General features: G+C 41.6%; 1 protein-coding gene across 2 annotated transcripts in view; it reads left to right on the forward strand.

Moving 5' to 3' along the window:
* Positions 1 to 20,985, forward strand: part of LOC119554028 (protein naked cuticle) — a 50,481-nt gene extending 29,496 nt beyond the window's left edge. The window contains exons 2-5 of one of the 2 annotated variants that reach the window (XM_037864746.1): positions 12,421 to 12,902; positions 15,918 to 16,748; positions 17,779 to 18,140; positions 18,810 to 20,985. In XM_037864746.1, the coding sequence (XP_037720674.1) occupies positions 12,421 to 12,902; positions 15,918 to 16,748; positions 17,779 to 18,140; positions 18,810 to 19,911 (2,777 nt within the window). In that variant the 3' untranslated portion in view covers positions 19,912 to 20,985. The remainder of the gene's footprint in view (positions 1 to 12,420; positions 12,903 to 15,917; positions 16,749 to 17,778; positions 18,141 to 18,809) is intronic. The other variant, XM_037864747.1, reaches the window with a different exon arrangement.
* The last annotated feature ends 2,155 nt before the right edge of the window (positions 20,986 to 23,140 follow it).

The raw sequence follows: 23,140 nt of genomic DNA on the forward strand, positions 1-23,140 counted from the left end.
ACAACTTAACTTATATTTTTAAAAACATTTTATAACAATTTTGTTTACCTATGCATATAAGAAATACCAAGGAATCTTAAAGCTACAAATTTCCGTAAGTTGTCAACCAAGAGCATCAGCTCCTTTGGAACTTGTTTCCACTCCATAATTGATAGACCCCTCAAGTGCCAGGGTATAACGAGTAACAAACCTCAACTTTTTGGCATTCACTCGAGTGCAACGTGGCACGGAGCCTGGCTGCAAGTTTTGGGCTGCCTCTTGGCTACTGGTTCTTTTTTGCCGACAAGCCGCAAAAAGAGAAGAAGTGGAAAAAAGCTAACAAAAAGAAAACCTCCAGCGGCCAAACGGTAGCCCCTTGTCAGAGCCCACATATGATTCTGACTCCGATCCCCTGTCCCTGAATTCCCCCCTTCCAAAGACCAATCTCAGTCCCAGTCTCGCATGTGCGGCTGCCAAGTTCCAAGTACGTAAATCTGGAGGCTTTTTGTTCCTTCCCTCCGTCGCTTTTTTATTTTTTAAATATGCTACGTGCAGCGACAACCGACAAACTCGACTGGAGAACGTGCTGCGTGCGGAGTATTTGTTGTTTGAAACTCGAAAAAAAGGCTACAGAAGAAACAAAAAGTTGCCAAGAAGTTGCCGACAACGATGTCGGTTGACTTTGTCATATGAAAAGTAAACAAACGACAGGCAAAAGGCAGCAAAATTCAGGCCCACACAGACCAGGCCAAGTCGAGTCAAGTCAACTGGGTCCGAAGAGGCGAGAGTGAGGCAAATCATGGTGGAAAAATAGGGGAACCAGGGGCGTGGGCCATGGGGATGGGATAACCTATAAGCAGGTCAGCATCTTGGCGGGAAAAATGGCAAAAGTCGCGAGGGATATAATAACTTAATCATATTATGTGCTCAGACATCAAGGAAAGTCATACCTCAGATTTATTTTGTATATTTTAAGGGGAGTTATAGGATACATATTTTGATTTTAGGATATATCATATTTTGTATGATTATGGGTTATGACGCAATTAAAAGCTAGAGTGCAAAGCTTGTTTACTTGATCCTGAAACCCCTTTCTCATACTTCCCACCACCACCCCTGCTCCCTTTCAACTTTGTCACATAGTTCAGGACACTCAACGAAACTTCACATTAACTCTCGCGAACGTCGCACACGTCTGAAATTCTCAGACCCAAGGATCCCACTTAAGCCCTCCGGCTCAAGATTGTTTGTGGCACTGACGAAAAATAGTTAATTATAGTGGCAAGTGGCTTACGAAGAATGGCGACAATTCCGAGAGCCAGGGCAATAAAACTATTTTATGACCAAAAGTTTCGCATTCACAGAAAGCCCAAAAAAAACTTGATTTAATAAAAGTTTCTTGTTTGCTTAAAGAGTATTAATAATATATGGGGCTGGGAAAACGACTGGATGCAATCAGCTTATGCAAATCCTTGTTGATTTTAAAATAATGAAATCGTCCTGGCCAGTGCATGAATAATCCACAAACGTTGGACTGGCAAATATCCTTGGCACACCGTGGCGTATACGCAATTCCTGTTATTGTGCGCCTGGCCGGCGTAATGTAATTGCAATCGAAAGACAAAGCCAAAGTCGTGTGCCTGGGAAATGCGCATATTTTCATTAAATATTTAGCCAAATGGTCGCCAGTCCCGTTCTTTTTTCCCTCAGAGGGGAAAGGGCTGCGGGCGAATCCAATATCCATTCTCGACTTTATGTGCAGAAACTTAATTTGCCGCCGTTTGCACAAAAATTGCTCGCATTTTGGCTGTGTGTCTGTCTGTTTGTGTTTGAGGTAATTGTGCAAACAAATTGTGGCGGAGGGGCCGCCCACAGTTGGCCCACCAAAGTGGCAGAAGCTCAGAATCAAAGGCGGGGGCGGGCCAGAAACACTGAATTTGTCGCCCATGCCAAGGCGACGACTTCGTTCTTGGCGCAGCAGCTATAAAAACACCATAAACAGCATGAAATTATGTGAAATACTTCACCAAAGTCAAACGAAAAGCGGGGGAACTATTTTTAAGAGTCTAGGAATTCCACTAGGGTTTCAAATTAAGTTGGAAGTCAATAAAAGATGCAAAGGGGTGCTCAAATAGTTCTAATAAAATCTTTATTTTATGTCTTCATTTATAGGTAAAAGCTGAAAAATGTACACACTTGTTTAAGGTTAACCTTAAAGTTATATGTATTAAGCAATAACACTATTCCATTCAAAAAGTGTAGTCGTCCTAAATAAAACCACATTACTTCTCTAGAATAATTCGAAATTACTACATATCTTGAGGAGACCAGAAAAACAGATGTGATTGAACCGAGAAGTATACACAAACCGAAAAAGAGAATCCGAGAGATACGCAGAGAGCGTGTGTGTTGAAATATCTAGGCCGCATGCACTTGAGATGCATTTTTCCGCCAGAAGATACAGCCAAGAAATTACTGAATGAGTTGGCCGGCTGCGTGGGCAATCGAGATGTTAGTTGTTGTTCCTGCGGGTCTTTTCTGTTTTTGTTTCATCCGCTGCTCTCCAAAAGCCGAAAATGAATTAACAATTTATGCGCGTGACGCATTCTGGGCTCTCAAAGTCAAAGCCGAGACAACAACGAAGGCAAACAAAAACAAAATATAAATCTTCAAAGCATTCCTCTTGGCAAAAAAGTAAAAACAAAACAGAAGCAGCGGGCGAATTGTTGTTTTTAGCCAACTAACTTGAAGGGAGATAAAAGGAGGCGGGTGGCGGGAGGGGCAGGGGGTGGGGACTTGGCCAAGTAGTTGGCAGATAAAAGCCGCTATAAAAACTGTCAAATAAACATCAAAGCGGATGCGCAACGCTTGACATGCTAAAATATACTTTATAGTCATGCGTGGCTCTGTGAGATTGGGATGAGAATGTATCTGAATTTCGTATCTGTGAGCTGTATCTGCCGTCTATCAGTGTGTGGGTCCGTTTAATGGCTTGTCGGAGGTGCCAGATATAAAGGGGGTTTCAGCAGGGAGAGGGGGTGGGCTGCCCTGTATGTTATGTAGGGTGTTCGCCAATGCTAAAGTAATAGCACATGGCATAACATAACATAAAAACATTGATGGCTGCAAATGATAGAGAGCCCGCCAGGGGCGGCGACCGGAGGGGATGATGATTGATGTTCTTATTGAAATATGATAGAAAATAATATTCTACGTGGCGATGAATAATGTTTGGCAGATGAAGTGCAACTGAAGTGTGGCATGAGCAAGCAATAGAGAGGAGAAAGATAATTTTAGCATTTATGTATCATAAATCGTTATAAATAAACAATTTTGAGTCTATTAAACTGACCATTTAAAGTAATTATTTACTCTACTAACACATAAATTGTCTTTTAATTGGCCATATTATCTTATAAATTGAGCAATATTTACGTAAGTTTTTCTAATTTCCTGAATCAAAAGTAATTATTTTAAGACATAAACTCTGTTTGTGTAATCTAATAAACTAGTTTATAATGTTTGATTTATAAAATTAAATAGATGGCCTTTTAAAAAGGTTAACTAATATTTATAGCTATTATTTTGACTGTTGAGTCTACAAATATAAATGAATGAGAAGTTTTTCTCATTTGAGGTTGGCCCTTGTATTAATTTTATCTCCGTTTTATACGATATTCCATTACTTAAATTTAAATTTCCCAAAGGACCTTAGGCATACAAATATATTCCTCCTTCCTCTGACAAATAATGTCAAAACCATTTTCAATTTTCACACCGAAATTACAGATCGCATGTGTTGCTTGGGGGAACACCAAAAATATTCCAAACCCCCCTCTAAGCCACGCCACTGCCCGCGGCTACGCATGGTGGCCTCCCCAGAACCCACAGATACCCCTCCCCAGCCCATTGGCACATTAGAAAACGTGACAAAAATTTCATATTGATGTCTTCTTCTGGAAGATGGGGGAAATCTTCCCCATTTTCCCCCATGCGTTGTGTTTTTTGATGATGCTGCTAAAGGCAATACATAAAATTTTCACACAACCAGAACGATGTCGGAGAGGAGGACAAAGTGTGAATTAGGCGCAAAAGTTGAAAGAAGCATAATAATTCAGTTCTGTGTATATATTTTATTATTATAACACTACGAAGGCTTTTGAAGTGCCTTCTCGTGCGAGTTCGAGTGTGAATCATGGCGAAGGGAGCACAATGGGAGAGTATATAATAATCACTTTTCAAGTATTTTGTCGGGTTTCTGTTCGAGTGCATATGTCAGTGGCAGAAAACGAGAGTTTCGGCCGAAACACGCCTCAAGTTCGTAATTTGTACAATTTTATTGTCTCTCCAGCGAGGCGCATTGTGCGTAAATTTCTTGGTAAATTATTTATACAAATTTTATCTCTTATCTCGCATTTGGCATTGCAGGTGGTCGTAAAAGAAGCCGCCCTGTAATAATAAAGCGCATAAAACTTGAGATGTTGTCTCGGTCTCACTCAGCTGGCTGTCTGTCCATCTCCGTCTGGCTGTCGTGTGTCGCGCAATTTTTACATGACCATAAAAAGGGCCAAGAGTCAACAGCTACAAAAAGTCAACACCAAAAACAGCCCAGTACGACACTAAAAACAAAACAAAAAGCGGCACAATAATTTACGTAAATGCCTAGGCATATGCGATATGTGATATTCGAGGGTTTTTCGGTGCCAGTTTGGGCAGAAGTGGGGGCTACGGAAACCGTGAGCGACAGCTTTGGGTCTTGAGTTTGGGGCAAAAACGTTGAAGTCTTGAGTTTGAAGAATGTTCAAGTTGGACTAGAGGAATTTCGACATCCGACACTGCGGAACTCGCTGAGCGAAGTTTATTATTGGTAAATCTAGCAGGGGCATTTGACGCATTCTATTTAACGAAGAGCATTTTTGAATAACTCTTAAAATATAAGAATTTCTTACGAGATTAGAACTAAAACGATTTAATGTTCCTGATATATTATCCTTATTTATCAAAAATATATCTATAAAAATATGTAGTTCCATTTTACCAAATGCTTGGTATAATGCATACTGAATTCAAAATATACAATTCAAAACGTATTGTATTACATGATTCGATTTGAATATAAGTTAAAATATATTAGAAGGGATGAGTCACACTTACTCCAACATATGTTATTTATATTATCATGTTTTATATTATTGGAACCGCAACATATCGTTTATACTTTCATTTAATCGGTGGTTATCTCTTTTTAACTTATGCTGATGTATTTAAATGGATTGCCTTTCGAATAGACAATTGCTGAATTCTTTCATGGTTGCCCTAATACTTTCGATCCCACCCTCGCAGCATCTTGCGGGAGGCCTTCCGAATACGACACTCACCCAATCTTATCATCTGTCTAAAAGTTCCGAGCGCTACGAGCACCGAGTGTCGCCAGCCTTGTTCCGATACAAAGTACATGCATATTTACACAATTCGCTGCAGCTTCTACGCTTTAGCAATCAAATTACGGGGCAACAACAACGGCTGAGACAGGGTGACAGCGTGAAAACTGGAGCATTGTTTGATTGACATTTGATTGACAAACAGAGTCGCGGAATAAGCGACTTCTAGAATGAATACGCATAACTAACTGCCATGGGAATGGGAAACTTTTTGCCGGCGACATTCGAAAAATGTTGATAAAATTCCAGAAAATTGGCGCCAGCAAAAAAGTAGACACAGTGGTTCGAAGGCAGCGAGTAATTTGCTTATGTCGGAAATTAACGCCTTTGAGTTAATGGCCAAAAGCAACAACAGTTCAGCATCTGCCCATGGGCAGCAAAAACAACAGCCTTCGTTTATTATGCCGCTCATTCATTATTGTTTTTATTTTCCTCCCCGCTTTTGTTGTTGCTGCGGCGAGTTTAAGCCCGCTGTTTGTAATTAATTTCCGTTTGTGTGTAGCCGCAGCAAACTTGGGCGAAAAACTTAAGTAAACCGCAGCAGGAGACAACGAGGGAGACAGACATACATCGGGAGAGGGAGAGAGAGGGGAGATAAAGCCAAGTTAGCACACACGTTCATAAATTATAAATATGGCCAAGATATAACGATTGGTTCATGCCCTAGGCTTGGGTTTATTGGTACTAAACTAAAACTAAAACGAAATTTAAGTAAGGAGTAAAAACGTAGGTCTTTAGAAGGTTAAATTAACTATTATTTTAAAAAAATCATTTGTTTTAGTGCCTATCTTACCTCATTAACAATTTTTCTGGAGAGATACATCTATTGAGTCTAATGTTAAGTTCAAGACAATCTACTAAATGGTAAAGTTAACAACTCTACTACTGTTACTAATTATATAAAAACAAGACATCTATGCTTAACGTCACTCTTAAAATAGGATTAGACTTATGGATATTTTTAAAAATCAGTTTTTTATAATCTTTAAGTTAACAAGACCCAGCGCCCTATTAGAAAATAGGTTCCCAAAAATATATCGATCCCCTTCAAAAGAGTATTCAAGTTGAAACATTTGCCAACTTCATATGTAATTTGGTATGCCCATCTCTGGCTTATAGAGATACAAAATCCAGCAGATACAAATGCCCGGCAAACCCGTTTTCCGAACACGTTGCGAGCGGCGCAGATGAAGGCCTCCAACAAGCCGACACGCGCTGAGCTGGGGCTCAGCTAAAAGCCGAAGGGGGTGGGAACAGGGGTTAAGAGGGGGTCCATAAGGGGCCAGGAGGGCCAAGAGGGGCTCAGAGGGCCGCCGAGCTAGGGCCTTTCGTACGACCATGTGTATCGGACAAAGGCACGCTCGATCTGGCCGATGTCTTCTGACGTCGCCGATGTCGGCATTTGCCTAACTTGATTTGTGACATTAAAGAAAAGTTATAAAAACGCCGACCGGGCGGCGAAACAAAAACTGCATTATCCATCCGCAAATAGCCCTTCACTCGGGGCAGCTCGAAAGGTTTGGGTTTCCCGGCCCGTCACTATTTCGCCGTGAACTTCAGACGCCGATAAGTCCGGGGAGTCCGTCTCCGTCCCCGTCCCCATCGTGTAACTGTTTGGGTAGGCGCACCGATTATCGGCGTTTAATTAAACGTTACCAGACCCGGTTCCCCAGCCACCCCCTCTTCCCCCAGACCCCAGACCCACTCCTTGCGTCCCCTCGAAATAATTGCTACTGGTATTTAGCAAGCATTCCCCCCGATAAGATTTCGCCCCGTGAATGGTGCCGGTAAAATAAAAAATAACCAAGCAACGCAGCGCAACACAAAAGCAACATAAAAGTAGGTAACAAAAATTGAGGCAGATTTCTTTCGCTGATAGGGAATAATTTTTAGGACCCGTTTGATTTTTGCCGGTCCTATTGCCCCGACTCGATAAGTGCCATGCCAAATTGTGGTTGTAAATTGTGGAGTGTCAAAAAAATATTATAAAAAAATAGACGTCGCGTATAAAACACAAATGGGAAAGCACTTGAGTTGGTCTGATCTAGTGATCGAATTTTGATCAGGCGGATGATTAAGAGCCGGGCACATAAACCAAAATAAAATGGGTATTTGTATTTCAATTAATCTGTCTTAAGTATTCAAAGAACAATTTAAAAATGATTGTACATATCTAAAACAAATGATAATATAATTATTCTAATATGTTTGTAAATATCTTATTATATTAAACATTGAAACTATGGAAGCTCATGAAATTAGGCTTACATTAATGAAAGCATTTTATGCCATTTTGGTAATAGCTTTTTTGATATTTTCTTAAATTGCTTATAACTACAAAGCTTAGAAATTATAAAATTATAAATGTGATAAAACCTTTTGTACTACTTCCGCTAATTAAATACAATTCAAGTTAGCCACTTTTGGGCACGTGTTAGCTTAATGCAAACATTTTTCTAGACAGCTTCACTGGATGTTTTTTCTATCTTGGGATGCCCGCATTTTTCCCTGGTTTCTGGGTATCTCTCGTATTTTTTTGGCATTTGTTGATCTTTATCGTAGAGGGCTGAACATTTTTTGTTTTCTCACCACTAGCCTGACTTGATGGTATGCGACTTCTCATTAATTGTTTGTTGCTTTGGTTATTGCCGGTCGTCCGCGTCAAAAACACTTAACTTCATTAACACTTACATGCCAGATACAAGATATCTGGCCCCAACTACTCGGAGCAGCCAGTTTTGTTTTTCAGTTTATTCGGCTGCCTTTTCCCTCAGTTTTCTGCTCGGCCACACAGACGCAATTATGAAGTTTTATCGTTGGTTTATATCTTTTACTTAACGTATACTTTCGGCCTGGCCATGTTGGCACATCGTCCGTCTAATAAACAGTGCTGCCAAGCGGCTCTTGAAGTTTATAAAGCGGTTTTTCACAGAGAAATTAATGAAAACCACCTTACAGATCAGTTTAAATATTTAAAGTATAAGAATACTCTATTCTGTTTAGTTCCTAACTAACAATCGGTTCAGTCTCCCATTTCCTACACTCAAATGTGGCATATCTTAGTTGAATTATCTCGGAGATTGTGTGTTTATTTTTCGTTACTTGGCTTGTACACCTTTTCTAATTAAAGGTCGGCAGCTTGATGGGCCTGGGATCTCTGGCTTTCCGATTTTTCTGTTCTCGGCCGCTTTGTTTTGCGTTTAATTATCGCCTTTGTGTTTCTTTCAGTTTTCAACGTCTTTTTTTAAGCAAATACCGCGGCCTTTGCCGACGATCGTGGCGCCAAGATAAACCAAAAGAACATGTTTTGCTCTCAAGTGGCCGACACAATGGGAATCAACTTGTTGTTGCTGTTGAGTCATCAAGAAAGCATTTTGGCGTCTGATATGAAACACGCCGCCTGCAAATTAACTTTGGCCTAAGCCACTCCAAGCAGATATAGGCGCAAATTGAATGGCGAATGGCCGGGGGCCAAAGGCTTACGTGACTCGCCGATGACCTACAAAAGGGAATTGGCGAATGATGTATTATGAGAAAATGTTATTTGAAGTATTTCCGAGAATCGCAGGGGGAGAACAATGAAATATTGAGGATAATCCTTAAAGCTTTCAAGTATTAGACAAGAAATATCATAGACTCTAGGGATCTGCAAAAATCCTGCACTCATAAAAAAATATTTCTGAAATTTGAAAAATTATTTTAAGAGTTATAGGATAAATATCGTTAAATTTCAATAAAATCTGTATTAAATATTAATTTGAATAGATTTCTAAAATATGTTTTTTATACCCACTTATTATTTCAAATTTTACTTTATGCTATCTTATACCTTTATGTGTTATTTTGCTCCATAACTTTAAGATTGTTAACAATTTCTGTAAATTGAGTCTACAAATAATTTGAACAGTAACATTTTCAACGAAAGCTTAAATCTGAAAGGTAAACAAAACCAATACCTCCATTATGAACCAGTGAAAGCTCTGCCCGTCAACTTCAGCTGACTTTGAGATGCTAAGGGCCCCGCCCTGAAAACCTGGGGAACCCAAGAAACCCCACCCCGAGGCTCCGAACCTAGCCTTAAGCCTGCGGGCACAATGAATTGAATTTGTGCATTTGCGTAATGCGTGCGTAGGGCAGACGGAATGAAAATGATTAGCTCCGGCCGCACGGACCACTTCAATTCCTCAGACGACCGCAATAGATAGATACTTTCGAGAGTCTGGGGCCAGGCCCAAGGGCTCCGACTTACCTGGGAGGTGAGATCACAGTGTCGAAATGGAGGGCCCAGCCTCATGAATTTTCTATGATAAATGGAACGTCACGGCCTGCGGCTTATCTATCAAAAGAAAAACAACCGAATTGCATGCAGCCCACGTGGCGGATGAGTAATGCGTGCCGAGTTTCATTGGTCTTAAAGCCAAATTGACGTCGCTTCAGTGGAACTCAGTCGTGGGATCGATTTAGGCCCAGATCAGAGGGTGATCATTAACATATACCTGTCCATGTGCCTATCTGCATTTCTTATGCTGTGTAATTTTCGTGTTATCAAGTCACCGATGCTGTAGATACAAGCTGTCCAGCCGAGATTTGCATAATTAATTAGTGTGCTTGTGGCTGGGCTTTGTAGTGCAAATCAAAAATGCGCATAAATTGGATGAAAACGTTATAAATTGTCCGTAATAAAACATGAATTTGGAAAACATATATTGGCCGCTTAGAAAGCAGGTGGCATTTGACAACTTTTGGGAACTGATTTCAAATTCAGATGGCGCCAAGGGAAAATGTAGACATCAGTGATCTTTATTTTGGATTGGTATTAGTTGGATAATTATTTTTAAGAAATATTACCATCTTAAATTATACAATTAAAGAGTACAGGTTGTTCCTTTTTAATATATTTTCATATTAGATTGGTGTTTTTCAAACAATTGGCTAGAATCCCTGGCAGACGGCCTACAATTTCCGATTGTCGAGTGGTAACTGGGTCAACTCCCTACTCCCGTACCCCCTCCAGATTTTTTCCACCTACACTGCAGTGTAAACAATTCCAGTACTTGGCAGGACTCGACGACTGGCTCATTTCCCAGGCACTTTGGCTAATTGTCTTCAATTGTCGCCACCTCGGCAACTCTTTTCGCCATCCCCTCTCCAGCTGGGGATAACAACAATAACAGCGGCAAAGGAAAGCAACCAACAAAGTACACAAAATGGAGACTTGGGACTGCTTTGCTTGCATAATGTTCATGCAATTAAAAGCCATGTCCTGGGCCCGGCTCAAATGGGCGGGGTCCTTGGCAAGGACGCGGCTCGCACAAATGAAAAATGAAGAGCGAAATGAAAAATGAGAAATGAAAATGGAAAAACGCGCGTAGAAAGCGGGCTAAACCGCAAATTTGGGTCAGCAGGCGAGAAGTGGAAATGCCCCGCGTACCCCCTTTGTTTTTTAAGCGCGCTAATTAATTAAAATGAAGCAGATACAATGGCGCCAAGAATGGATAGTGCGGCAGAAGAACCAAGAGTGGAGTTAGTGAAGTGAATTACTGCAGAGAAAGGCGGCGAATGGGGCTAGTGGGAATGGGATTTATGTGTCAAGTGGGGGTTATGCAGCAGCAGGGTGTTTTCATTCCCAAATTAATCTCCTTGTGAAGTTGGCAAAATTCTATTTACCAAGACAAAGGGTTTAAAAGGATGTAATGGCAATAAAAGAAAGTAAGGAATGGTATTGTGAGACATAGTTTTATAGGCAAGAGCCATAATTAAGTACCATGAAATTAATATAATTCGTTGCAATTGTATTAATTCATTGATTTAATGCAGTCCATTATTAGCCAATAAATATAAATACGATATTATTTATGATGCCTGGTTTGTGTATCAATATCAAACGGACTTATACACCCAATAAATCAACAGGGAAATGAAAGAATATCAGCAAATTTATACCAGTTAATTAAAATCACTCTTGTCAACCCTCTGCAAATAATTCAAGTACCTCAAATATTTAAATTGCACTTTCCGCTTTCGCACTACAACCGAACATCAAACAGTCGCAGTCGCTGCAGTCGGATTCGCCTGGCTTTGGTGCGGTCCACGCGTCGTATGAGTAATGCGGCACTGAATGGGCCAAAGCGACCGCAGACCGTGGACTGCTCATCTGCCGGCTCAGCTTTCGGCGCTCGGGTGGCCACAAACGCCCAGATAATACGGCAGCCATTTCAATTAAAAACGAAAGAAACAAACCCCAGACCAGCAAAAAAGGCCGAAAAGAAATGAATACTTTGAGTGCCGCCGCCGCCGACGTCGACGTCATTAATTAGGAATGCTCTGCGAGCAGTCGCCTTTCAAGTTTCTCGAGGGGATTCAAAGAGATCGGCATTGGCCGCCTGGTCGCCACCGCTTTGTGTTGGCGTTGGGGCATAAACTTTGTGCTGTTGTAATGCGCTTTGTGCAAATTGCAAATAAATTGCAAGACGCCAGCGAAAGGCGCACAGAGAAAAAAACATAGTGATTGATTCAGTTTGTATTAAGCTCTCTTAAAAAATATGGAGTATTAAAAATAAATATCTTACTTATTTTAAAATCAATGTTTAAAATCTTTAAGTAAACTATAATTGTAACAAGAAATGTTTCCATATCTAAATCTAATAAAAATAACAACGATTTAAAAACAAATTGTATTATTTATATGTAATACGATATAGATTTCATCTAATACGTATTTCTTGTGAAAATTTAATATAGATATTTTGATTTAAATATTATTTTATGAATAAATAATAACAAATTATAAAAATAATTATTTTTTCCCATGTAATTTGAGTGCGAGACAAATTGGAGCTACTTATTTTAATGTACACAATATGGTAGACACTTTTGCGCGGTGCAGAGAAAAGCCGACAAAGGCCAGGGGGATTAGATGGCCGGGTGGCTTTTTTATGCCGCCAATTTCATGCCACTTTGCATTTTAATTAAAACCATCCCACCCTTCTTCCCGTTGCAGTCCAGGAATGCACCACAGACTCCGAGGAGCTGATGTACCACCAGGTGCGCGCCTCCTCCTCCTGCAGCGCCCCGCCCGACCTGCTGCTGGTCAGCGAACGTGACAACAACATCCAACTGCGATCGCCGGTGGTGAACATAATCACCACGCCGCCGGGCAATGCCTCCAGTGGGGCGACCAAGCAGTCGCACCAGCACCACCAGAGCCAGTCGAACCCGCACCACCACCACCACTCCTCGGGCAGGAGCCACCCGTCGCAGCCGGGACATCCGCAGGATGTGAGCAGCGGCGGCAGCCACAGCAAGCACCTGCGCATCAGCAGCGCCTCCAACGGCAAGCACGGCAAATACTTAAACGCGCAGCAGCACCTGCCGCAGGATGAGGACGTGGTGGACGCCGCCGCCTCCGTGCAGCAGCAGCACGCCGGCCACGCCCACTCGCGCCACCTGCACCACCACAAGGAGGAGCGCATCCGGCTGGAGGTGAGTCGAACTGCCGTTACCATTGCAGGGAGAAAATAAATCATAGGATATGATGATCATTTTGAGGAAATTCGATAGCTATCTCTTGATATATTACCCAAATTAAGTTTAGTCGCCATTTGGTTTTTTTCCCTCATTTTCTATTTCGGAGAGTTTCAAATATGGCTATCTAGCTCTCACCCAGAGTAATTTCTAGCTCTACCACTATCTTTTCTCTCTTATTCAACTTTCGAGAATTTTTAAAGACATTACCCTTTTTCAATATCAATTTAACATTACTCAATATCTATTTGAATCCTTAAGCGATTTGGAGAGTTCCAAATATTGTTATCTCGCTCTAACCCAGAATAAATTTTAGCTCTATTTTATTTCTGGTAGTTTCAAATATTACTATCTCACTATTAACCATAGTAAGTTTATGCACTACCACTCTCTTTTCTCTATTTATCTACTTTCGATCATTTTTAAATGTAATAACATTCCCTAATATCAAATTAACATTATTCAAATCTACTTCAATCCTTACACGATTTGGAGAGTTTCAAATAATGCTATCTCACTCTTACCCAGAGAAATATTAAGCTCAATTTTTCTATTTCGGTGAGTTTCAAATAGATATATCTCGCTCTTACCAGAATAATTTAAGGCACTACCACTCTTTTTTCTCTTCTTTTTATAAATTTCAAGAATTGTTAAAGTCATGAAATCTAAGGAATACCAATCCCTAATATCGAATTAACATTATTCAACATCTATTTGAATCCTTACGCGATTTGGAGAGTTTCAAATGTTGCTATCTCGCCCTTACCCAGAGTAAATTTAAGCTCTAGTTTTCTTTTTCTGATAGTGTCAAATATTGCTATCTTGCTTTTACCCAGAGTAAGTTTTAGCACTTCCCCTATCTTTTCTCTCTTTTTCAACTTTCGATAATTTTCAAAGAGATGAAATCTATTAAATACCAGTCCTTAATATCAAGATAACATTATTCAAAATCTATTTAAATTCTTACGCGTTTGTTTTTTCTGTTTACCCAAATTACCAGCACTCCCTGCGAACAGGTACTTTGTGAATTATCCCACATCCCACTGCCGGACACAATCGAATCCCATCTTCCAAGCCCATAAACACCGGGCTTAATAGTCCATTCTGATTTCAATTTCCATTTCCATTCATTAATTAACGAATTTATGGACTGGATTTGTCTTGTTTCATCGTTTCATAACGCAAATATTTATGGAGCCATTAATTGATGAGCACTTTCAAGGGGTTGTATCGAATAAATTACACTTAGAAGATATTTCGAGTTAATTAAAGCACAGAAATAATAGATATTATGGTTAAATTAAAATCATGCTTCAAAATTAGACTGGCAATATTTACCTGAATGAGCCATACTTCAATTAAATAGTACTATTCAGATTTTAATTTTGTAATCCTTCCCATTTGATTCCCACCAGAGCATTCATAGTCTGCTTGCCGCGTGCTTTTCAATTAGCCAAACAATCGCCTTGCTTATAAATACAAGGTGATAAATTAAATGATGTTTGGTTTTCCATTTGCGGGCTTTTTCTGACCCCCAGCCAGGTGTTTGGTCAAGTTTAATCAGCTCGCCGGCCGCCATTACCACCCCCTGGCCACGATTTCTGGCCGTAATTCATGACCCACAGGGCACATCGCACATCGCACATCGCCCATAAACTCAACATTTCAATGTGCTTTTAATTAAAATTTCAATGGCCTCAGATTCAGCTTCGGCTCCATTTGTTGTTCCAACATCCACCCACGAAAACAAAGTCGAGAAAGGGGGGAAATATTTCATTAACACAAGGGCGCCGGCAATTTTCCATTACCACCCACTGCGGACGGGCATTCTCCGTTTCGGACGCTGTTGCCACTTGTGCCAGTTTCGCCAAAAAATATCAAAACATTAAAATTCAATAAAACCCATTAGAAGCAAAACAACAAACACGAAAAGCACTCAGGGGCAATTAAAAATCTACAAGCCAAGCGGCGGCAAAGGAAATTATATTTATTTGTATGCGACTGGGGGGCAGCGGAGTGGAAACTTGGGTGCTGGGCTCTGCCACTTTATCAGTGGTAATGGCTGCTCCCCCCAGGTTCTCGGACTCGGAATCCCTGCCCCCTGGGACGTTGACGTGGCTGCTTCTGCAGGGGCAAATTAAATATTTAGTCAAATTATGGCCACAATTTTCGACTGGTTTTAGTGGTCTGGTGCAGCCCCCAATTGTTGTTTCAGTGGCAGCTGGCTGTGGCCTCAGTTGGTTTTTCCTTTTTGCACTCTAGCATCAGCCAACATGTTGCATCTGCAAAAGTGTTGCATACTTTCGGGTCGGGCAGGAAATTTGCTGTACAATTTTTATGCTTGAAAGTTTATTAGCAGCGTTTTTTGTTTATTTCTAGTTAGTTTGCCACTGCGTCAGGCTTATGTGGATGTTAAAAATTTGGGGCAAAAAGTTTTTAACACATTTCAGGGCAGAGGAATTTGAGGCTTTGAGTTTGTGCAGAATTCCCTGCGGAATGGTATTTATTTGTCTGAGGTGTTAGAGAGAATATTAAATTAATTATAATAATTTATAACACAGTTTTTGAAACTACCAAACAGAGCAACCATTTATATTAATGGCTCTCACATTTGCTTAGGTAATTAAACAGTAAATTTGAGTGTTTAGCTTAGATAAACAACACTTCTCTTTTGATATTCTAAAGAACTTATACATTTAATGGCCTTTCACTTTATTTAAATCAAACTTAAAGCAGCTGAAATTTTTTCAAAATAAATTGAATAATTGTGATATTTACTTAAATCAATTTAAAGTGTTCTGGTAGTGCGAAAAATACGTTTCAACTATTTAAACGAAGGTCTTTAATTAAGGCCGTGTTAGAACAACTCTTGTACGCCCTTGGGAAAATTCAATTAAAATTTGATCACTTGATTTGAATGAATTTCGGTCTGAGACAATCACTCATCCCGCCTTTACTCCTTTTCAAAAACAGGAATTCACCTGCGACGTGTCCGTGGAAGGGGGAAAGTCCTCGCAGCCGCTGCAGTTCTCGTTCACGTTCTACGACCTGGACGGGCACCACGGCAAGATAACAAAGGACGACATCGTGGGCATTGTGTACACCATATACGAGTCCATCGGCAAGTCGGTGGTGGTGCCCCACTGCGGCAGCAAGACAATCAACGTGCGGCTCACCGTCAGTCCCGAGGGCAAATCGAAGTCGCAGCCGGTGGTGCCACTGCCGGTACCGGTGCCTGTTGCGGCGGGGTTCGGCAGCAGCCATGCCAGCAAGCTGAAGAAACTGCCCACGGGCCTGGCTGGCGGAGTGGGATCCGGCGGGACGACGGCCCTAACGACTTCCGCCGGCAACCGCCGCCAGCATCGCTATCGACCGCGCAAACTGATTAAGTCCGATGACGAGGACGACGACAGCAACAGCGAGAAGGAGAAGGACCTGGCCACCGCCGACCAGGCCACCGGAAGTGGGGCGAAGTCGGGAAAGGGCCATCACCACCAGGCGCAGGCCACCAGGTACCATCAGAACCAGAACCAGAATCAGAACCCGAATCTGAATCACAGCCAGAAGAACAGTTCCCGGGCGGAGCAGTGCTGCGCGGAGCAGAACACGCCGGACAATGGCCACAATACCTACGAGAACATGCTGAATCTCAAGTGCTGCAAGCCGGAGGGCGACCAGGCGGACTGCCCCTCGCACCGCCAGCTCCACCAGCACCACCAGAACCACCAGCTGCGCCAGCAGGACATCTACATGAAGCAGGCCACCCAGCGGGTCAAGATGTTGCGGAGGGCGCGCAAACAAAAGGTAGGCACAAGGTAACAAGCGAAATCATGGCAAAAACAAATCCAATATCAAATATTATTCGAAACTAAAACTGCTGCCAGCCTAACACAAGTAAAGCTATGCATGGAATTTTTTAACCATAATGGATTTAGTTTAGACAAATTTTTGGATACGTTGTAATACAATATTGTGTACTTCATTTTGTATGCATGCTATAACGCCCAGGAGTGATAAACAAAAATTAATTACTAAATAATGTTATTAAACTAAACATGGACGTAATTTCACTGGGCGTTATTGCATGCATAATTTTATTGTATGTAGGAATATAAAGAATATAATGGAATAGAATAGAATATGTTTGATAAATATTTTTAAATACAAATTTGTATTATTAGTTTTAGTCTACACAGAGAGACTCCTGACGTTCTCATGCGAGTTAAAAATGTTCTTAAGAATATAACAACATATTTTAAGTTGGAAATATTTTCAATGTGCTTGAATCAAGTTAACCTGACGGTATTTACATTGTTTGTATCAATAACTATCCTATTAGTCCAGTCAGTAGTGTATACTTATCAAAAAGTTTCTAAGTTGCTTCTCACTATTTTGTTCTGATATTGAGAACATTGAATCCAAAATGTACTTAAGCGGTTTTTAAGAACGAATGTTCTCAATTCAAGAACAAAGTACTTGACTATTTCTCTCTGTGTATATAAACTGAATCAAATTACAATAAACAGTACTTAAAACAATACTTAAAACCATGTTAAAATATCCTTGTAATAAGTTAAGGATACAGAACAAAACATTCAGTATCCAAATTTGGACTGAGCATTGGTTTTACAAGCATTGGCTTTAAAAAGGTATTATTACTGGCAGCAGTTCGAAAGTGAACCCCCTCCCCAAAAAAACGACGCCTTTTGTTTTTGTTACACTTTTGTTGCTTACCATATGGGTTTAACATACTTTGCGCTTTTCTTTATTATAATTTAATTTTATTTCCATTTTCCTTGGTTACCCATCGTCATCAATCAAACACCACCACCAGTACCAGGATCACTGCCTCGAAACGCGACAACGCAGCCTGTCGGTGGGCAACGACTCCGCCTGGCAGAACCGCCACCTGCAGCCACAGCAGCCGGCGGTGGGTCAGCCAAACGCCACGCCCCCGCCCCCCCAACCACTGAATCATAAGAGCGCGTCGGGGTCACCACCGCTGGGGGGTGGCGGCGACATGATGCTCGACGGGGTGCAGCTGCGCCAGCCACGCCCCCAGTCCCTCGCCCACCAGCCAAGCCAGCAGCAGCGGAAGTCGGCCGAGTGCTGGAAGTCGGCGCTGAATCGCAACGATTTAATCAGCATCATCAGGGAGAGCATGGAGAAGAACCGCCTGTGTTTTCAGCTGAATGGGTAAGCCAACTCGCGATGATCCACCCCAAGTCCACACAGATTAGCAGCGGAGTGTGCCGAAAGGAGTCTAGAAAGCAGGAATGCTCATATCAGGATTTTGACATTTTCCCAAGTCAATTGTATGAGGAAAATCTTATAACTTTCAAAATGTACCCCATTTTGTTGAAAATATTTTAAAACTAAAAGAAAAAATTCTATGTTTTTATTTATCTCTTTTCTAAACATACTCATATTAAAAGAAAATTAATCATTTTCATTCTATAAACTAGAGAGTGGTTTTTAAAATATACTGATGCTTTTATACATTTTGAGATCTGTACAAAATAAAAATGTTCATATCTTTTAAGCCCTTGTTTACTTGAAAGGAGTTAGTTGAATATTAAAATGTAATAATTAAAATCTTCATTTTGCAAGTACAACGGGAGATTAATCAACTAAACTTCAAGGAAATGTAAATAAACCTTTCCTGGATAGTTATACATCATTTTTTCGTTTTCATTAATTTCATTTTCCATCCTTAAAACCAAAATTGATTTGTTTGCCTTTTGATTTTCTACCTCATGGCGTCCCCCAACCTCCTGAAAGTACCTAACAGAATTTCCAGTAACCAAAGACCCATAAATTGAACACTAATTGAGGCCATCTCCTTTTCCTTTCCTCCTTTTGCAGAAAACCCCAAGCCAATGTGAGTCCCATACGGCAACCGGCAGCACAACAACAACAACCACAACAACAGCAACGCCAACGCTGCAATACGGGCTCGAAAATACCCACGTTAATTGCCAACCACAGTCCGGTCGCCCAGCAATCGCCGCTCAGCTGCAGTCCACCTACGGCGGACACCACCACCACCAGCATTCCAGTGGCCACCGAGGTCAACGGTCAGCAGCAGCAGCAGCAGCAGCACCAGCCCAGCCCCAGTTCCCATCCCAATGCCAATCCCAATCCCAATGCCAGCAACCACAACCACCACGAGCATCCCCAACCACACATACCCATCTACCACCAGCAGCTGGCCATTAATCCGGCCGTCCTGGCCGCCCAGCAGACGCACAATACGGCCCACAACAAGCTGAACCTGTGTGGCTACGACTCCTTCCTGCACGCCACCATCTGCGGGGGCGGGGCAGCCGCCCACTCGCCCCCGGCCACGCCCAGCAACGTGGCCACCGTGCAGCCGATCCCCAAGAAGAGCCAGAAGAACCTGCTGCAGGGATACCAGCGCCTGGAGCAGCAGCAGCCGCAGCCGCAGCAGCAGCGGAGCAGCAAGGACTACAAGAACTACGGCAACCTCATCTACGCCAAGCTGAGTGAGCAGCTGCAGCAGAAGGATCGGGAGCAGCGGCGCCAGCGGCACAAGCAGCAGCAGCATCAGATGTTGCGGGATCAGCACAAGGACGCGGCTCGGCCGGAGCCACGACCACCCACCTCGAACTCCAGCTCGGCGGGCTCGAAGATCTACGGCGATGCCGTGGAGTGCGCCCACCTGCTGGCCAGCGAGGAGGAGGACCTGCCCCCCAGTCCGCAGCTCACGAGCACGCCCAGCAAGGTGGTCAGCACCGACACGCTCATCGACCTCAACGACGACGTGGGCGAGGCGGTGGCCGAGGCGGTCACCGGAGGGGGCAAGCAGGCGCCGGAGGCCGAGGAGCCCGGCCAGCAGGTGGAGGCGGAGCTGGACACCAGTGCCTCCAGCTCCATGATCCACCGCTATGTGCACGAGCACATCCACCACCACTACCACCACTTCAAGGAGCAGCAGGACGTCTAGGCTGAGTCGGGGGAACCACACTATGAACTACTTGAATGTTGCTTATGTTTCAGTCTATTAATGTAGCGCCAATTGTAATTTAAGCCAGGCATTCATCCACTAAAAACAAGATATATTCAAAAACGATATTAGGGCCACGAGTAGGGAGGTTGTTTAGGTGAGTCTGGATGGGGTTATAAAAATCGAAAGGTGATCTGGAAAATACAAAACATACCTAAAGTGAGTTGCTGACAAAAGCTAGGAGTTATGATTAGTCTGGAAGTTCTGTAAGGGTTCCTGATCTATAGGTTCCTTAATGTGCAGCAATACTACCAACCTTACTTAGCCCACTCCAAACTCACCTTTGCAAGTTCTCTTGGGAAGACCTTTAGAACCAAACTTGAACTCATCGAAGGTTCGGCCCACTGTAAGATCCACTGACCCCAGCATCTATGTACTATGTATATGTAGCCTCTTTCGCTTATGCAAATCGAAAATAAAAAATCGCGCCTTTTGCCTTAGCAACAATCGAATCGCCGCTTCGCTATGCTAATTAACTAGCAACATGTTGCAGCACACCCACACATATCACTATCAGAACGGAGGTGTGTGTGTACGTGTAAACTAATGGGAGAATACTATTGTTTAGTGCAAATTATTAAATCAAATTGTTGTCTATGATATGAAATTTTATGCGCCGCTTCTTAAGTGCTTGGACAGAGGGCAACAAGCGAGTGCAGTGGGACTTTGGCCGCCAGTTTTAGGTTAACTATGGATCGTGTACATTTATGTTATCTAAGCCAATTAATTTAAACACTATTTTTAGTTTCTAGCTCTAGCCCCAAACAAGACAAGCAACAATGCAACTAAGTACTAATACTAAACCACAACAACAAACACAAATTGTAGTTCAATTATCATTTATGTTTTTACTTTCGTCACCTGTCAACCAATCGAGTTACCAACCCAATCAATCAAATCAAACAAAACAAGCACAAAAACAAAATGCATTTAACTCTTATTTACATAAAAAAGACTGATTTCCAATTAAACAATATATTAATTAATTGCGTATGAATAAAAAATATATATAAATATATATAGACAATTTATGAGAAATACTAAATAAATTATTGAATTGCTAAAATTAATTTTGTTAAGAGATTTAATTTCAAGGGGATGGATGCAAGATGATGGGGAGTCTTGATGGGTGATTTAAAGCATTGAGAACCAAAAAAGTGTCCTTTAATAATCCCTTACTCGTGTATTCGTAAGGTAAAGTGAGTATTAATAATTTTTGAAGAATGTATGCGTGCCTATCCGAATATCCATTAATTTTTGGAACAATGGCCTCGATAATATTGACTTGAACGGGAAAGTCAGAAGAATCGTTTTCCACTTAAATAAGTTGAACTCCTACCAGTCATCAATATAATTTCTAGCCGCTTTGTCATAATAAATCGCTTATATGTAGCTATCTAGCTATCTAAAATCTCTGAAGTATAAAAAATGAATATTTAAAAAAAAATGTCAATTAAACTTTCCGATACTTCCTCAAAACGATCAATTCTGAGGACGCAATAGGATTGTACTAAAATATATTTCATTAAGGATTCGCAGCCATAAGTAGAGGGTATATTATAGTCGGGCAATGCCGTCTTCTCTTGCTCTCTTACATTCAAAATAAAACAAGAAGATACCCGTTACTCAGCTAAAGGGACCATAGGGAAATGGTGATATGCAAGCAGCGAGCGAGCGCTTTCCGGCGCCACCTACCGGCGGTAGACAGATTTAAGCGTTATTGGCGTTAGAGTGGGCGTGTAAAATTTTTTTTTATCAATCGATAGGTATTGACGAGACCAATACATTTAAGTCAAAATTTGTTATCTAGCATGAAAATTGTGGGCGTCATAGGTTTGAGCAGTTTGTGGGCGTAAGAGTGGGCGTGGCATATTCGCGTAACAAACTTGCGCTGCGTACAAGACTACGGAATCTAAATCTGAGATCCCAATTCTCTATCTTTAATAGTTTCCGAGGTATCCATGTTCATATTTACGAGTTTTTGAAGTTTGGGGGCGGCTTGTGGGCGCTAAAGTGGGCGTGGCAAACTTTTTTTGGGTCAATCGATAGGTATTGATGAGAACAATACATTTCAGCTAAAATCTTTATTCTACCATCAAAACTGTAGGAGCCACAGTTTTGGGCGGTTTGTGGGCGTTAGAGTGGGCGTGGCACTCTGCTGAAACAAACTTGCGCTGCGAAGGAATCTCAGGAATCTCAGTATTGTAGCTCTTATAGTTTCCGAGATCTCAGCTTTCATACGGACAGACGGACAGACGGACAGACGGACAGACGGACAGACGGACATGGCTAGATCGACTCGGCTAGTGATCCTGATCAAGAATATATGTATATACTTTATGGGGTCGAAAACGCTTCCTCCTGCCTGTTACATACTTTCCGACGAATCTAGTATACCCTTTTACTCTACGAGTAACGGGTATAAAAATTATTAATGCCATTCAATAATGCCTGAAAATAACATTTAAAGTCAAAAATTGCAAGTGTGCCAACACTTACATACATAAGTGCGGGACCGTAAGTGATAAAGCAAGAGCGAACGATATAGTCGAATGTATGTATGTACATATGTATGTATGTACATACATATATAGTCTCGACTTAATCAGCTAAGAGAGTGCGAAGGAAACGGGTATATTCATATTTTCGTAAGTGCACGCAAGCTCCACCTAGCGTCGATTACATTAATGAATTAATCAATGTTCCGATTTGAAAAAAAGAAGAGAAACGCTCGAATCAATGGCCTCGACTATTAGATACCCGTTACTCAGCTTACGGGAGTGCGAGGGGGATGGAGATATGCGCTATTCAGTTCTAGTTCTAGTTCTTATAGTATTCATAATCACAGCGTTAGCACGGACTCGGCTAGTGATCCGCATGACAAACCGGAACATTCATCAACAAGTTATACATAAGGATATTTTCAGTTCCATTGGAGCGGAGTGCGTTTCGGTCTGAACACAGGCCAACGTTAAGTCCGATTTTTTCCATTTTTGGATTTTTATCTTCTGAAACAGATTTGGGTAGAAAAAGTGCAAACAAATCATATGTTTTCCTTGACATAAAGATGCCTTTAAAAGTAGCCAAAAATGAAAAAGTACATTTTGTGAGTTTTCAGGGAAAATTCTTCAAAACAAATAAAATATGCTTTGTTTAAAAATACGGCCAT

The sequence above is a fragment of the Drosophila subpulchrella genome, chromosome 3L, assembly GCF_014743375.2.
Source record: "Drosophila subpulchrella strain 33 F10 #4 breed RU33 chromosome 3L, RU_Dsub_v1.1 Primary Assembly, whole genome shotgun sequence".
In the NCBI taxonomy this organism is placed as follows: Eukaryota; Metazoa; Arthropoda; class Insecta; order Diptera; family Drosophilidae; genus Drosophila; species Drosophila subpulchrella.